At 61.8% G+C, this 16,681-nt stretch overlaps 1 protein-coding gene across 3 annotated transcripts in view; it reads right to left on the reverse strand.

Annotated features, from left to right (window-relative positions):
- The window catches only part of PARVB (parvin beta), a 70,521-nt gene that overhangs the window by 18,383 nt on the left and 35,457 nt on the right, over positions 1-16,681 (reverse strand). For all 3 annotated transcript variants that reach the window (XM_059681412.1, XM_059681411.1, XM_059681413.1), the window contains exons 3-6: positions 14,585-14,655; positions 6,710-6,812; positions 5,317-5,457; positions 3,068-3,183 (exon numbers count right to left, since the gene is read on the reverse strand). In XM_059681412.1, the coding sequence (XP_059537395.1) occupies positions 3,068-3,183; positions 5,317-5,457; positions 6,710-6,812; positions 14,585-14,655 (431 nt within the window). The remainder of the gene's footprint in view (positions 1-3,067; positions 3,184-5,316; positions 5,458-6,709; positions 6,813-14,584; positions 14,656-16,681) is intronic.

Below are 16,681 nucleotides of genomic sequence, written 5' to 3' on the forward strand. Positions count from 1 at the left end.
GGACCCCTCACACCACGCCCTGCACCGGGAGGTGAGGAGCATGAGGAAGGACAGGACCGTGGGAGGCACCCAGGGCAGTAACACACGAACATGGGCTGACAGGGCCCCCCCGGAGTCGTGTCCACTCAGAGCCCAGAGTGTGGCCTCATTTGGAAATACAGTCTTTGCAGATCCCATCAGCTAAGAGGAGGCCACGGGGGACCCGGTGGGTCTTCAGTGCATACGGCCAGGTCCTGACCAGGGGAGACGGTGGAGATACAGACAGGTGGACACAGAGGAGAGAGGCCACATGACGACGAAGCAGAGACCGGACGATGCCCACAAGCCCAGGGACCCCAGGACTGAGCCAGCCGCCAGCCACCAGGAGGGGGGAGGCAGGGGGCTTGCCCCTGGAGCCCTCGGAGGGACAGTGGCCTGCCCACTCCTTTATCGGGACCTCCGGCCTCCTAACTTCGAGGGAATAAATGTCCGTTTATTTTTTATTTTTTAAAAACATGTTCTTATTGATTTCAGAGACGAAGAGAGGAGGAGAGAGAGAAGCATCAATGATGAGACAGAATCAGTGATCGGCTGCCTCCTGCACGCCCCACACGGGGGGTTGAGCCTGCAACCGGGGCACGTGCCCTGACCGGGAATCGAACGGTGACCTCCTGGTTCATAGGTCCATGCTCAACCACTGAGCCACGCCGGCCGGGCAGTGTCTGTTGTTTTAAAGCAGCTACTTGGTGGCATTCTGTTAGAGCAGCTCCAGGACCATGGCACGTGTGTGACACACTTCTCCTGGCACGTGAGGGCGTGACTGCAGGGAGACGGGGAGGCAGGGCAGGGCTGGGGGGGGGGGGGCTGTATGTCACGGGACCTCGGGGTGGAGCTTGGCGGCCAGCTAACCCACCCCCATCACAAGCCCCTCCTGAGCCCCTTCAAGAGGCGGGGAGCTCCCTCCCTGCTGGGCAGGCCCTGCGGACACCTCTCCAGCCCCAAGCTCCCCGTGTCCTGTGCTCAGCCTGTGGGGACTGTCCCCTTGCGGGCGCTGGCGGCTCTCTCACGGCCCCACCTGACTGATCTGGGGAGAGCCCCTGGGGGACCTGAGCACTGACTCACTTTCTCATCAAATGCACGAGAGGCAGGTACCGGATGCCGGGCCCGAGTACGGACACGAAGCTGAGTATCTTCCAGGCGTGCAGTGCGACCTCGGTCTCATGGGGAAACCACGGCAGCTCGGAGGCCCCGCTGCTGGGTGGGGGGTACGCCTGGCCTCGTCCTTCCTCCACCTCAGCCCGCACTGCGGGGCGCGGGGGGACAGGCAGGGGCCTCGGGGAGCTGGGGGGCAGCCCTGAGCTGTGGGCGTCGGGCTGAGGCCTGTGGCCGGCAGCTCCCGGGCCCGCCCCGCCCCGCCGGACTTTGGCCGCGGCCCCAGGCATCCTCCCCTGACCCGGGCGAGGGGGCGCGCCAGCAGTGCTTGCCCGGGTCAGGAAAACTTTCCGCAAACCCCAGCGGTTCCCTTGGACCAAAGTTCAGGCCTGAAAGGAAATACCCCGATTCCTGGTGCGTGGAAATACCCCAATTACTCAGCGCAGGCCCGACAGGAAACACCCCATTCCTGCGCCCCCGGGGCTGACGTGTGCGGGCCTGGGAACCACGTCCCCGCGTGTCCTCAGGAAGCCTCTCCCGGCGGCCAAGACGGTGGCCACAGGATGGCCCCTGCGCCCATCACCACCGCCGACCACAGCTTCCCCCTCAGGAAGCAAACGGGCCGTGGCAGGCGCCCCCTCGCCCCCCCACCGATGCCGGGGAAGGCTCTCGGCCCGGCCGGGGGCTCAGTCGGTGGAACGTCGCCAAGGTTGTGGGTTCCATCCGGGTCAGGGCACATACAAGAGTCAATGAGTGGAACAGCCAGTCGGTGCCTCTCTCTCTCTCTCTCTCTCTCTCTCTCTCTCTCTCTCTCTCTCAAATCTATCCATAAATTTTGATCTAATTTTTTTTTTTTAAGAGAAGGGTGTTCTCCCCTATCAGGTCAGCGCCAGCCCCCGGGGAAGGGAGGGGTGGCAGCTTTGGGAAACACAGCATCAGCCAGAGCCTCACAGACCAGACCCCACGGCCCTAAACATTTACAAACCAGAGGAGAGCCTGGAGCCGGCATCTCCCATGAAACACACAGCCTGGCTGGGGCTCAGTGGTTAGAGCATCAGCCTGTGGACGGGAGGGTCACAGGTTCGATTCCCGGTCAGGGGCACATACCTGGGTTACAAGTTCAATCCCCACCCCTGTTGGGGTGCATGTGGGAGGCAACCGGTTCATGTCTCTCTCTCTCTCTCTCTCTCTCTCTCTCTCTCTCTCCCTCTCTCTTCCTCCCTTCCACTCTCTAAAAATCAATGGAAAAAAATATCCTCAAAATACCCTCCAGTGAGGATTAATAAAAATAAAATCAATACTCAAGACACCCGGTTCTGAGTGTCACCCCAACACTGGCAGCAGCGGCTGTTCCTGCCGGACCCCAGCGTGCGGGAAGTTCCAGGCACACAGTAGGTGCTTAGCAGCCGCGTACTGGACAAAACTGCAAACACCGAGTCAGGGAGGTCTGGGCCGCACCTGCCGGACCCAGCAGGAGAGGCAGCCGCTGCCCTCAGAAGGACAGGCTCCCCAGAGGGAAGCAGAGGGAGGACCCGAGGGGGGGGCCGGCGGGGTGGGGGGAGAGGGCGGAGGGGGTGGCAGCCACAGCGCAGGAGGGGGCGCCCGGCTGGGACCCGCTTCACCCGCCGCCTCATCCCTCTCAGCGAGCAGTAAGCCTCGTCGAGAGGCCGCATCCCGCGGCGGCTCTGAGAGCAACGAATGTTCTTGTTAAAAATGTGGGAGATCGAGCCTCGCGCTCCAGGCCTTCGAATCTGCCTCTTGAAATCAATACCATTGTCTCTGCTCCAATCGCTTCTCTCGGAGCCGCCGGGCGCGGCGGACATGTTGTCAAGAGGGAGACACGGAAAGTCGGGGGGCGGAGGGCACGAAGGTGGAGAAATGCAGGAGGAGAAAGCCGGTGCCGGTGCCGCTGCGCAGTCCGGCCCGCGATACTCACCCGCACGACCACCACCTGCACGGAGACATGCTCGGGGAGGCGGATCGGCGCCCGGAAGTGCATGGCCAGCGACACGAGCAGGTGCAGGATGGCCACCAGGTTCTTCCCGTGAATGGCTAGGGGGGAGGGGGAGAGGGGCCGCTTTAGATGGTTATACCGGAACCCAAGCCCGTGTCCGAGAGGCAGCATAACCGAGACCTCAGACCAGAGAAAATCCGCAGAAACCCACAGGCCGCGGAAGAATGGAGGGCGCGCACAGCTCCCGTGGGAGCCGCCTCCTAGCTCCTGGCTGTTTGCTCTCCTGTCGGCCTAAGGTGAGCTGCGTAACCGCTTTGAAAAGCCCGATGCTTTGGATGTTTTAAATGCAGAGCTGGATTCTTCAAGGGAGAGAGCTGGGCGGCGGTGAGATGAAGTGGCGAGAGGAAAATCAGCACGGGAGACGGAAAGGATCGCGGAGAGCAGTCACCTGCCACCGCGATGAGCACTATTATCTCTGCAGCCAGCCTCTCCGCCAGGGCAGGTTATTAAGGGCAATGCCACTTTGGGGACGGAAGATGAGACTCCCGCCCGCCAGGTCGCCGTGCCCTCGTCAGCCCTACTCGCTCCTCTCCAGCGTGGGGAGCAGGTGCGGCCACTCTGCACAGGGCCTTACCGTGTACCAGGCGCTCGGCGCCCCTCCGCGAGGGCAGCTGGGCTCTGTCCTAGGTCTCCATGCCAAGAAACCAGGGACAAGTCTCGCCGCAGCCCCAGGGAGAGCCCCCAGGCCTCACCCTACTGCCCTGCCCTGGCCCGCCCGGAGGGGGGTGGGGAAGGAAGCCAGGACAAGAGCGTGCGGCCCCCGGCCGGCTTCTTCACCTTTCCCGTCTCTGTCTCGGCCGGGGGAACTGTGAGGTCGCCTATTCCTGATGCCTGCACGCTCTGAGACACAGCCTGGGCTGGCGTGACCCTCCTGGGGACCTGCTCTGGGGGTCAGAGTGAGCTCACCTGGAGGGGGTGCCTTGGGCATCTGGGGCTGGGTCCCCTGCAAGGCCCCCCTAGGCCCCCCCTCCACGGCTTCTGTCTTATAACCTGAACTCCCATCTGTGGGAGCCATGCCAGAGTCACCGGATAGCCACGGCTAATGAGAGCACGCAGGCTTGCTGATAGTACGCCGGACGGCCCAGGCCACTCTGAGCATGGGAATCTTAATTAGAACATCCAGGGACTGCATTAAGGGCACAGCAAGGTCACTGCCTGGAAAGAAGCCTCTTTGGTCTAAACCAGCCCGTTTGGCTGTTCTATCCGGCCCGCGGAGCCGAAAGTGCGGAGGGTTCTCTTGCTCTCCCCTCCGCTCCTTCACCAGCAGCAGCGTTACCATGGCAACGTCGGGAAACACGGCCGCAGCTCCTTCTTCTGAGTCCAGTTTAAGAACCCACTGTGGCCCTCGAGTCAAAAAGTTTGCCCGCCCCTGGTCTAAACAGTAGCATACACGCTCACCAGCCAGTGTGCTGGGGAGAGGCTGGGAGAGGCGAGCGAGGCTGGAGAGGCCCCTGAGGCTGCAGCTCCCAGGGAGAGCACAGGGGCCACTGCTGTGGGAGGGGGCGGGGCCAGGGCAGCGTGCAGTGTGCAGCTCCTCAGATAACGGCTGTGGGGACAGAGGCCATTGCTGCTTTATGGGAAAGATGTGCTCGTTTATCAGCCGGTATGCGGCTGCCCCTATGGGACTTCGCTGCGAAGAACTGTTTTGTCTAATGGCTTATGGTCGCTGGCTCCTAAGACTCATTTTTCTACGCCCACCACGTCTCATGGCTTCTCTGTCTGCCACCCAGCGTCCCAAGAAGGTCCAGCCCTGGGCAGAGGGCAGAGGGGCTCGGCCTCCACAGTCAGTGCGGTGGGCAGGGTTTGAGAAGGAGCCTGAGGATTCAGAAGATACGGACTGAGAACAGCTGTGCTCCTGCTGCTCTGGCACCATCCTTCCTCTGCGGTCCCCCGATGTCCCCACCAGAAACACCCCACTCTATTCTGAAGTTAGGGGGGAGGGGCACAGAGAATGGGGATGCGACTGAGTCCCTTATGCCTGAGCTCCTGGGCGTGCGGACGCTGGCTTCCTCCTCTCCTGGCCCCCTGGCCCGAGCAGGAGTGTGAACTGGTGTGTTCATTGCAAGGCGAGACTCCATGAGCAAGGGCAATGCCTCCCCTCCCCCTGCGGACGCCCCGCCCCCTGCAGACGCCCCTCCCCCTGCGGACGCCCCGCCCCCTGCAGCGCTCACCGTCCACCGTCCAGGGCAGCGCCCAGCCGTGGGGCCGCAGCAGCTCCTGCACGGCCTCCAGCACCGTCTGCAGCTTCTGCTTCTGCCCGATCTCCGACTGCGTCACCTCGGCCACGTTCAGCTTGCAGCCCGCCAGCGTTTCTACAGCGAGGACAGAGCAGAGGGCAGAGTCAGACAAGAGCCGCAGGGCCGGCCGCCTGCTCAGTGGCTCGCGAGGAGGCCCCCTCCCCACGGGGTCCGGGTCCGAGGTGGAGCCGGTCACCTGCAACAGCGGGGGCTTGGAGGACGGGCGGGGGGGGGGGGGGCCACAGAACCCCAGACCCCCGGTCACTCAGGCTCCTTAGATCACTGCTCTGGGATGGGGGCGGGGGGCGAGGGGAAAGCCGTGGACGTCCCCCTTGGGGACAGTCTGCACATAAGATGGACAAATGGTTCAAGGCGCAGTGGGCAGGCGAGGAGCCACCTGCAGGCACCGACGGGAGCTGCGGAGGCTGGGCCAGGACTTCCCGGTGAGAAGAGGACTTTGGTGCGGAGATAAAGGGCCTGACAGGCCGCCGATGCTCCCTGCACCCGCGGTCCCACTCTTGTTCCTCCCCCCGGACCCCACAGTCAGGACCCTGAGGCCATCCCGTCTCCCGGGGGAGCAGGGGGCAGTCCGAGGAGCCGACAAGACCTGTCACCTCTGCTCGAGGCAGCTTCGGGACTGCGACCACGCCCGCCGCGGCCTGGCGCCCTCCCTTCCCGCCCGAGGACCCACACCTGCAGGAGCCCTGGTTTCCCTCCTGCTGTTTATCTAAGCGAGCCACGCCCTCAGAAAGGCTGTCCCCACGGCTTTCTATCTTGCAGTGTCCCCGGCAAAGTTCTGTTTGAGGCCTTTCACTGGAGGCGCCTGGGCGCCCACTTTCTCTCCCGTGACCTCCTTCCCCCGATTAGAACTAGAACACGCAGCCCTGGTGTCCCTGAGGCACCACAATCATAGATGCCTGCGGGCTCGGTTCATTCACTCACTCCCCACCCACACACGGCGACTGAGCACCTACTGTGCGCCAGGCCTACTGTGCGCCTGGCCCGGTCCAGGGCCCACATGTCTCTGCTCCCCTTGGCTGTCTGCACCCAGCAGCGTGGCAGCTGCGGACGGTTCTGGAAGCTGTGGGGGACCCGCTGCAGCCCGAGGCTGGGAGCTCAGGTGGAACGCCCACGGGAGAACACACATGTGACCTGAAGCCCAGGCCCCGGGATGCCACCTGGGAGCTGAGGGCTCAGGGCTGAGGCCAAGTCCACTCTCAGGACGTGTGACCAATGTTGCCACATAGAGAACCGAGTGGCCCAGCCTGGGTGGCCCTTTGCGGGGAGCGGGGGGAGGGGCTGGGGGAGCCGCCCTCCGGGGACTCACCCAAGAGCTTCTGCAGCACCTGCCCGTCGAACAGGTCCTCCTCCAGCTGCTTCACGATGATCCTGTCCTCCACCAGCACGTCGTTGATCCAGTCGATGAGAACCTGGGGGGGCGGAGTGAGGCCAGCTCAGCAGCGCCCCCAGACCACACTCTGTGGCGCCCCCCCACCCCCATCACACTTGGTGGCACCCCCCACCCCTATCACACTCGGTGGCGCTCCCCCACCCCCATCACACGCGGTGGCGCCCCCCCACCCCCATCACACGCTGTGGCGCCCCCCATCCCCATCACACGCGGTGGCGCCCCCCACCCCCATCACACGCTGTGGCGCCCCCCATCCCCATCACACGCGGTGGCGCCCCCCACCCCCATCACACTCTGTGGCGCCCCCCCACCCCCATCACACTTGGTGGCACCCCCCACCCCTATCACACTCGGTGGCGCCCCCCCACCCCCATCACACGCTGTGGCGCCCCCCATCCCCATCACACGCGGTGGCGCCCCCCACCCCCATCACACGCGGTGGCGCCCCCCATCCCCATCACACGCGGTGGCGCCCCCCACCCCCATCACACTCTGTGGCGCCCCCCCACCCCCATCACACTTGGTGGCACCCCCCACCCCTATCACACTCGGTGGCGCCCCCCCACCCCCATCACACGCAGTGGCGCCCCCCACCCCCATCACACGCGGTGGCGCCCCCCACCCCCATCACACTCGGTGGCGCCCCCCACCCCCATCACACTTGGTGGTGCCTGCGGCGCCCCCAGGGGCCATGCTCAGCAGCACCCCCGGACCAGGGCAATGGCCAGAGCTGCTGCAGGAGACATGAGCTGCCGGACATCCTACATCAAGATGCCCTCGGCACAGGGGCCTGGGGGTGGGGCCGGAGGGGCTGACCCACCCGGGCTGCCAGGGTTCCCGAGGGAATTCACGAGAACCCCCTACACTGGGCCTCCTCCCGGTGGGGACTGGGGGAGGTGGGGACTCTCAGCCACAGGGAAGGACGGCGCCAGCTGGGGGTCGAGTGAGCCGCTGTTAGCAGCATTGCCCGCGTGGCCCAGGCAGTCCAGGGGGGCCCTAGATGTCGGTCCCCTCCCCTCCAGTCAGATACGCCCCAGAACAGTCCCAAACACCCGGAGCCTAACCCCAAACCTGCAGAGAAGAGGGTCCCCAAGCTCTGAGCTCCTACTCTTTCTAGCAGCTTTACGGACAGTCACAGCCCACACAGGCCTGCTTGTACAGTGCGAGCCGGCGTTGCTAGTGCACCCACAAAGCCATGCCACCGTCGCCATGACCACCTGAAGGGCATCCTCGCCACCCCAAAAAGAAACCCCGTACCTATCCATAGTCACTCCCCATCCCCCCGCCCCCCAGTTTCCTCCCACCACTAAGCTATCTTCCCTGCGTACAGATTCGCCTGTTCTGGGCGTTTCATCTGAATGGAGTCATATGACACATGATCTTCTATGTCTGGGTTCTTTCATGTAGCGTGATGTGTCTTTTTGTTTGTCTTTGTGTTGTTTTTATTGATTTCAGAGAGGAAGGGAGAGGGAGAGAGAGAGAGAAACATCAATGATGAGAGAGAATCATGGATCAGCTGCCTCCTGCACGCCCCACACTGGGGATCGAGCTCACAACCCGGGCCTGTGCCCTGACTGGGCATCGAGGGTGACCTTCCTGCTCATAGATCAACACTCAACCCCTGAGCCACGCCAGCCGGGCCTGAGGGGTGCTGTCATCCCGCCATAGGTGGGTCTGTGCTTCCTGCGGGTGGATCGCATCCCAGGAATAAACATACGCGTCTGACTGAGCGGCTGCCGGGAGCCGGTCCATGCTTGCTGTTTCAAGGGACCTGGCATATATGGCATACGGTTCTTAATATGTTTGCTCACCTTCTTGGCGCTGTGAAAGGTTGAATCCCCAGATAGGGATTTTCCCCTGAAAGTTAGGGAGGGAATAAAACCCCTCAACTAAGTGCCAGGCGGGTAATTAATCCCTTTAACTACGAACAATCATGCTTAAACTACATAATCTTTTCTCCCTGGAATGGAGATAAGAAACGCCCTAACCTTTGTAATAGAGATTGATAGGATTGAATCAACTGGTATAAATACAGTTGTAACAAGACAGAAACACTCAGAACTCAGAACTCAGGAGACAGAATTCAGAAGACAGAACCTACACGGAGCCTAGAGACAGAAGAACTTCGCTGGCGAGAGCATGCCAGAGGATCCTGGACCGGGACTGGCCTTGGAGCCTAGAGACAGAGCCTAGTGGGAGAACATGGCAAGGGATCCTGGACTGAACCTGACTACAGAGATTGGCAGGAGAACCTGACTGGAACCTGGACACTGAACCTGACTGGAGAGCCTGGACAGAACCTGGCTGGAGAACCTAGCGAGGGAACATGGCTACAGAACCTCGCTGGAGATCCGAAGCAGAACCTCTCTGGAGATCCGGGCTGGAGATCCTGGCTAGGCTGCTGATCAACTGAACGCTGTCTCCGTGACATTCCTTCTTCGCCGACTCCGTCCACACCTTTGGGAACCCCTGGAACAGGATTCCCCTAGGTAAGCCCCCCTCCCCCATTGAGAACCCCCACACTCGGGACGGATCAGACTCCACCGTAGGAAGAGGGTGGATAGTCTTCGCCGACTCCGTCCACACCTTTGGGAACCCCTGGAACAGGATTCCCTTAGGTAAGCCCCCCCCCCATTGAGAACCCCACACTCGGGACGGATAGGACTCCACCAGGGTGCTACAGACCCCCCTATAGAGGATAAATAGGGTAAGAAGGTGGATAGTACAGAACTTAGATTGAGAAGATGTGCCATACTGAGTCCAAAGAAAGAAGACTCTGTATTGATCTTTAGATTAAGAAGATGTGCCATACTGAGTCTAAAGAAAAAAGACTCTGTATTGATCTTTTAACATATGTGCTTGCTAGCAGAGGAATTAAGGTTACTCCCAGTCAGACAGAACGTTTTATACAAGAAGTATGTCCATGCTTTTCTGAGGAAGGAAAGGTAAATGTAATGGCATGGGAGAAGGTAGGCCCAAGGAGCCTTATCCTTAACCCCACTGCAGCCTTTCTACCCTGGGAAAGTGCAGGATTGGCAAGCTCTCCCTGGGATGATAGATCAGGACTCAGGTAATAGCGGAAAGCGCCAATCCTACTCTTAAAATGGATATAAGAGAGCATTTGAGGTTTTTCTTTTTAATACCTGCTTTTAAAAAATAAAAAAGGGGGAATTTGCCGGGAGCCGGTCCATGCTTGCTGTTTCAAGGGACCTGGCATATATGGCATACGGTTCTTAATATGTTTGCTCACCTTCTTGGCGCTGTGAAAGGTTGAATCCCCAGATAGGGATTTTCCCCTGAAAGTTAGGGAGGGAATAAAACCCCTCAACTAAGTGCCAGGCGGGTAATTAATCCCTTTAACTACGAACAATCATGCTTAAACTACATAATCTTTTCTCCCTGGAATGGAGATAAGAAACGCCCTAACCTTTGTAATAGAGATTGATAGGATTGAATCAACTGGTATAAATACAGTTGTAACAAGACAGAAACACTCAGAACTCAGAACTCAGGAGACAGAATTCAGAAGACAGAACCTACACGGAGCCTAGAGACAGAAGAACTTCGCTGGCGAGAGCATGCCAGAGGATCCTGGACCGGGACTGGCCTTGGAGCCTAGAGACAGAGCCTAGTGGGAGAACATGGCAAGGGATCCTGGACTGAACCTGACTACAGAGATTGGCAGGAGAACCTGACTGGAACCTGGACACTGAACCTGACTGGAGAGCCTGGACAGAACCTGGCTGGAGAACCTAGCGAGGGAACATGGCTACAGAACCTCGCTGGAGATCCGAAGCAGAACCTCTCTGGAGATCCGGGCTGGAGATCCTGGCTAGGCTGCTGATCAACTGAACGCTGTCTCCGTGACATTCCTTCTTCGCCGACTCCGTCCACACCTTTGGGGACCCCTGGACCTGCTGGGGTTGGACCCCAGCAAGCGGCCATCAGAGGGCGGTCCCCCTTTGCGGCCGTGTGGATCCGCGCTGTGAACACGGGGGCGCTGCTCATTCCTCCAGGCAGCCTGCCTCTTACGCTCTTTCTCAACAGCGTTCCCCAGGGGCTTATGGTGGCCGTGGGGCTGTCGGCGAGAGCGAGGGCTCCTCCCAGCACGAAGCTGCGTGGCCAGTGCTGCTGACGTCACTGTCCACACGATGGAGTGGATCCGATGGACACCTGGACAGGCTCCCTCAGAAACAGACAGGCACCCCGTGGTTTTCTGCGCCAGGGAAGCAATAAAACTACCAATCGGTGCCCAGAACCTCCCGGGAATGGAAGATGACTGCCGCTCTCAGAGACGAACGAAAGGGCATGGATGCGGAAGAGACTTTGAAACACGCAGAACTGGCCACAAAGCCCTCCTGTGAGGTGGACCCCATTTCCCCACTGACTCAGATCACGAACTCAGACGCCCCGTCCGCGAGGAACAGAAGTACAGTCAACGGAGGGCGGTTTGCGGGAAGGAGGGTGAGCAGCCGGGCATGCGGTTCTGTGAAGGTCCTGCCGCCCCCTCCTCTCACCCCCGGAGGGTCAGGCGGCGTGGGCGTGGGGATGGAGCCAGGAGGGCCCCTTGTCTCTGACCACCCTTCTGGTTTCCTTGGGGGGGGGGCCTCCTGGTCGCCCCTTCTCCTCCTGACCTTTAAAGACCGTGTTCCTGAGGCCTCGCCCTGGGCGACTCCTCTTCTCGCTGTCCACTCTCCTCCGAGGCCAGCTCAGGGCTCCCACCACTTCCAACGCTGCCCTCGCCCCGGGACCCGCACCCCTGCCCTGCACCGCCTTCCGCTCGGCGTTCCAGGAGCTCCTCTCACTGAACTCATCACCCCCAACCCTGCTCCTTCTCCGAGAGGAAACAGACACCGTCCACGAGTCTCAGGGCCCGGACTCCACCCGAACCCCACTGCGGCCCACTTCTGAGCTGGGTCCACGTTCACCACCTCCTCCCCCACCGCCCTTGTCCAAACCACCTCCCTGGGCCAACGCCACAGCCCTCGCGGAGCACCCTCTCGCCGGCTTCTTCCAGTCCCCACTCTCCTCTGCCCCAGGGCTGGGCACGTGCTGTTCCTCCACCCTGAACACACCCCCTCCCTCACTGCCTGGCCAGCTCCCACTCATCCGTCAGGTCGCAAGCTTCTGTTTCATCCCCCGACCGCCCACCCCTCCCAGGCCACCGCCCCACTCCATGGCTCCCGGCACAGCCCAGTGCCGTTTCCCCTGACCCTGCTCGCCCAGGCCATGCCAGCACATGTTGTTTATAACGATCTCCCCTGTGGGACTGTACGTTCTCTGAGGGCAGGGACTATGGCTGTCTTGTTTGTGGCTCTGTCCCTGCACCCAGTGCTCACAGCTTGGCACTGGAGCTCCACACTCAGATACGGAGTTAATTAATTAACTAACTTACTGAGCACCTACTATGTGCCGGGACCTGGGAATAGAAAAGCCAGGGGGGCCTGTGTCCTTGGGTTCCTGATGTTCTAATCAGACTTTAAAGACACACACAGGCTTTCAGGTGGGGACGGGCAAGAGGGAGGGAGGGAGGCAGGTGCAGCGCAGAAGCTGGAAGCACGCCTCAGCCGGCGACCAGGTCAGCTGGACCGTGGGACAGACCCAGGACGGTGCCCGAACCACGGAACCCCTGGGAGGGTCTGGGGCACGCAGACCTCGGGCCCCAGCGCAGTCCTACAGGGAGACGCGGGCAGAGGCCGCTTCGGCCGAGAGGAGGCTAAAGCTCCCGAAATCCCGTCTGGATCTCAGACCCAGTTAAAGCCCAAACACCAACCACAGCCAGACCAGGAGGAAAACCAGCTCCGCCCAGCAGGCCGGTCGCCCAGCTCTGGGGAGCGAGCGCAAGGCCCCGCGGGTCTGCCTGCCCCCCCCCCCCCCCCCCCGTGCAGGGGCCGTCTCCCCCGGACACCGCCCGGGCCCCGCGGGTCATCCGTCCTCATCCTCGCTTCACGGGCCTTTTCGTTTTGGGGGCGCCGTCATTTGCGAGCCTCGAACCGGCAGGCGCGTGGCTAGGACGTGTTTTAACGACGCCCTGGGCGCCGTGCCCTGGGCACGCGTGTTTGACGAGCTTGCTTAAACCAGAACAAAAAACCACTTTCCCTTTAGTCCCTTCCGAATGCTCATCAGGCCCTGCAGCCTGTCTCCCCGCAGCGATGACAGTTCTGTTTCAACCGCGGCCAAACTGCTCGCGGCTGCCGGATCCTCGGAGGGCGCGGTCCGGCCCGTGCGGCGCCAGACGCCTCCCCAGCGCCTCCCACGGCGCTGACAGCGCCGGCATCTGCCCCGAGGGGCGCTTCCACGCAGCTGCCTTTCTTCCCGGGGACAGGCGGAAGAAAAGCTGAACAGCCAGGGAGAGGTGTCCCATCACCTGGGAATGAGATGGGCAACCATCTGCCCGCGTCTCCAGAGCAACCCCTGTCGCTGGCTGTTCTCCGGGATCCGTGACCAGCACGGTGCCCGCCCCCCTCCCTGCCTGACCCGGCCCTCACGGCCTGGCGGCTGGACGGCTCCCTCTCCTCACCGACACTCAGTTTGTTCAGAACACCCGGTGCTCAGGGGGGAACCTTCATAAAATAAACTAGGAGGCACATTGTTGGGTGGGTCCTAACACTGACATTTTCCACTTGTTTTTAAAGGCCGCGCCTGCGTGTCGGCCCTCGGGAAAACACGCCTGTGCGCCACGGCGGGCCCACAGCAGCAGGTGGGGGAGGAACTTTGTAAAAAGCACCTCAGCTAGAGCTCTTCTGTCCATGACACATGGGCCATACACACGGCCCAGCCACGGGAGTCGGCTGCGGCTACTGAGCAAAGCCCTGTCCACGGCTGCCGGCTCTGGAGCTGGCGCTGCTGCGCGGGCGAGGCCGCGATCAGGCTGAGCCGCCGCTCGTCCACCACCTTCTGAAGCGCTCCCTGGTCCAGATCAGCAGTCACAGCTGCATCCATGCGTGCCATGCCACAGCCACACGCCACACGCCACAGCCACACGCCACAGCCACATGCCACAGCCACACGCCACACGCCACACGCCACGCCACACACCACACCACACACCACACCACACACCACAGCCACACGCCACAGCCACACGCCACAGCCACACGCCACAAACAACGCCCGCGGCTAAGCTGCGGCTTGGAACCAGGCTGCGGGGAGAAAGCCTCCGTCCTCACCTCCCTGACTCTCAGGGCCTGTCTCCCTGTCTAGCTGGTGTCTGCACCTCCAGACGCATAGGCCACACTCCCGCTCCCAGCGCTGCCTCTGAGCCCTCCACGCCAGGGGTGGACGGGGGGGGGGGCCGGGGGGGCAGAGGGGGGAACGGCACCTCCCTCCAGCCGCTCCTCTGCCTGCACAGAGTGTAAGCCAGCGTTTCAAAGGCCCCGGGAGCCCTGGATGGTTGCTCAGTGGTTAGAGCATCGGCCTGAGGACTGAAGGGTCGTGCGTTCAATTCCAGTCAAGGGCACGTCCCTCAGTTGCAGGCTCGATCCCCAGCCCCAGTGGGGGCACGTGTGGGAGGCAACCAATCGATGTCTCTCTCTCACGTCAATGGCTTTCTCTCTGCCTCTCCCCCTCCCTCCCACCCTAAGAATCAATGGAAAAATATCCTCCGATGAGGATTAACCCAAAACAATGTTCTTAAAAGAAAGGCCCCAGTGAAGGGGGCCCCGGGGGGGCGTCCACACTGTGACCTCGACCCTGACCCCTTCCTCATTCAGCCTCCTCACCTCACAGCCTCAAAGAGCCGCATCAAGGCCCCTCTCCCCAGCCCACAGGTTTGCCCCTTTCCCTCCTTACCTTGACCAGCTCCTTGAACTTGGGGTCCTCCTTGGAGGTGGGGTCGATCATGGTGCGCTCCTCATTCTCCTCTGCCAGGGACACAGGGGCAGGGTCAGGGGTAGGGGCAGGGACAGCTGACTTCCCTGCGCAGGCTGGGGAGACGGCTGAGCGTGGAGAGCCCCGTGCTCTCAGTGAGCACGCGCCACACTGTCGCCCAGCAGGTGCCAGCCGGGGCAGGTGGCCGACCGCAGGCACTGCCTCCCGGAGGGTGGGGAGTCCTCCAGCCTCGCCTCCCCCACCGTCCCGCGGCCTCGCCCCTCACTGCCTCCCTTTCAGGAGAGGCCCTGGCGAGGCAGCCACAGGCCTGCACGGATCCGAGGGAAAAGCCGCTCTAGCAAAGTGAACCATGCCCTGGGCAGGCTCACCACGACACAGGACGGCACGGGGCAAAAGGCATCAGAAAGAAAAAGCAAAAGGAGAAGGAAACGGAGTGCTCACCCTTCCTCTGTTTATTTCCCCACCGTTGGCTTTTCCCTCCGTGTCCCGGCCTCGCTCCATGGACAACAGGCGCCACACGCGGGCCCTGCGATGTCCCTGCTCAGGCCCCCGCCGCCTCCCACGCTCCCGGGACGAAGGCTAGCGCCCTCCACTGCCGGGGCCCGTGCCGCCTCCTTCCCCAGCCCTCCCGCCTCCCTCGCTCCTCAGCAAGCCTCGCGGCCTCGGCCGAGGCCACAGGGCCTGGCACCTGCTCCTCCCTGTCTGCCGCCCTCCCCACCCCCATGCCTCCAGCCCTCAGAGCTCAGCTCCGGCGCTGCCCGACCTCAGGGGCCTGGAGCCTTGCGAAGTGAACTGGAGAGCAGAGCAGCTAGTTCAGTGGTTCTCAACCTTCTGGCCCTTTAAATACAGTTCCTCATGCGGAGACCCAACCATAACATTATTTTCGTTGCTACTTCATAACTGTCATGTTGTTACTGATATGAATCGTCATGTAAATATCTGATATGCAGGATGGTCTTAGGCGACCCCTGTGAAAGGGTCGGTCGACCGCCAAAGGGGTCGCGACCCACCGGTTGAGAACCGCTGATAGGTAGAGAGACGGCGAGAGGCCCGGCCGGCGTGGCTCAGGGGTTGAGAGTCGACCTGTGAACCAGGAGGTCACGGTTCGATTCCTGGTCAGGGCACAGGCCCGGGTTGCGGGATCGATCCCCAGTGGGGGGCATGCAGGAGGCAGCCGATCCATGATTCTCTCCTCAGTGATGTTTTTCTCTCTCTCTCTCCCGCCCTCTCCCTCTCACTTCCTCTCTGAAATCAACAAAAATATATTTTAAAAAAGAAAGACGGTGAGACGAGGAGGGTCAGGGTCCGGGGACAGGCAGGCTCAAGGCATCATGGACAAGGCAACCGCCCGGCACACGGTTAAGGCGACTCTGTTTCCTGCCCCTGCTGGTCCAGAGCAGGTATCAACCGGAGTGGCTGTCCCCACCCCGGGCAGCAATGTCTGAAGTCACTTCTGTTTGTCCCAACTGGAGGGCGAGGGGTTGCTACTGGCATCTGATGGGTAGAGGCCAGGGATGCCGCCCCTCACCCCACAGGCCCAGGGCGACCCCGAGCCCAGGGCTTATCCAGTGCCGGCTGGGGTGGTGCCACGGCGGACGGGCTGACCCCACGCCCCTCGGACAGTCACCCAGGAGCACCCGCCCCGACAGCAGGCGGCCAGACCCGAGACCCTCAGCAGCATGACGAGGAGCCACGCTCTGCCAGGAGGAGGGAGGAAGAAGGAGGGAGGAGGGAGGAGGGAGGAGCCACGGACCCGCGGGCCCAGGGAGCTCGGCCAGCACTTGGCCTGGGGCGGCCGCCAACGTGCCCTGGCCTTTCCCGGAGCCCTCGCTGGCCGCCCTGTTGCGGAAACCACAGCGGAGGCGTCCGCCGGGACTTCCCTTTGAACCAGGCTTTGGAAGTAGACGGAATGTTCCGCCACTGCCTTCCGACTGCGCGGGTCCCACGGCACGCTTTAGGGCCATGGTTCTCACCCTTCTGGCCCTTTAAAAACAGTTCCTCATGTGGTGACCCAACCATAACATTATTTTCGTTGCTACTTCACAACTGTCATGCTGC

This window comes from Myotis daubentonii, chromosome 2, assembly GCF_963259705.1.
Source record: "Myotis daubentonii chromosome 2, mMyoDau2.1, whole genome shotgun sequence".
Taxonomy (NCBI): domain Eukaryota; kingdom Metazoa; phylum Chordata; class Mammalia; order Chiroptera; family Vespertilionidae; genus Myotis; species Myotis daubentonii.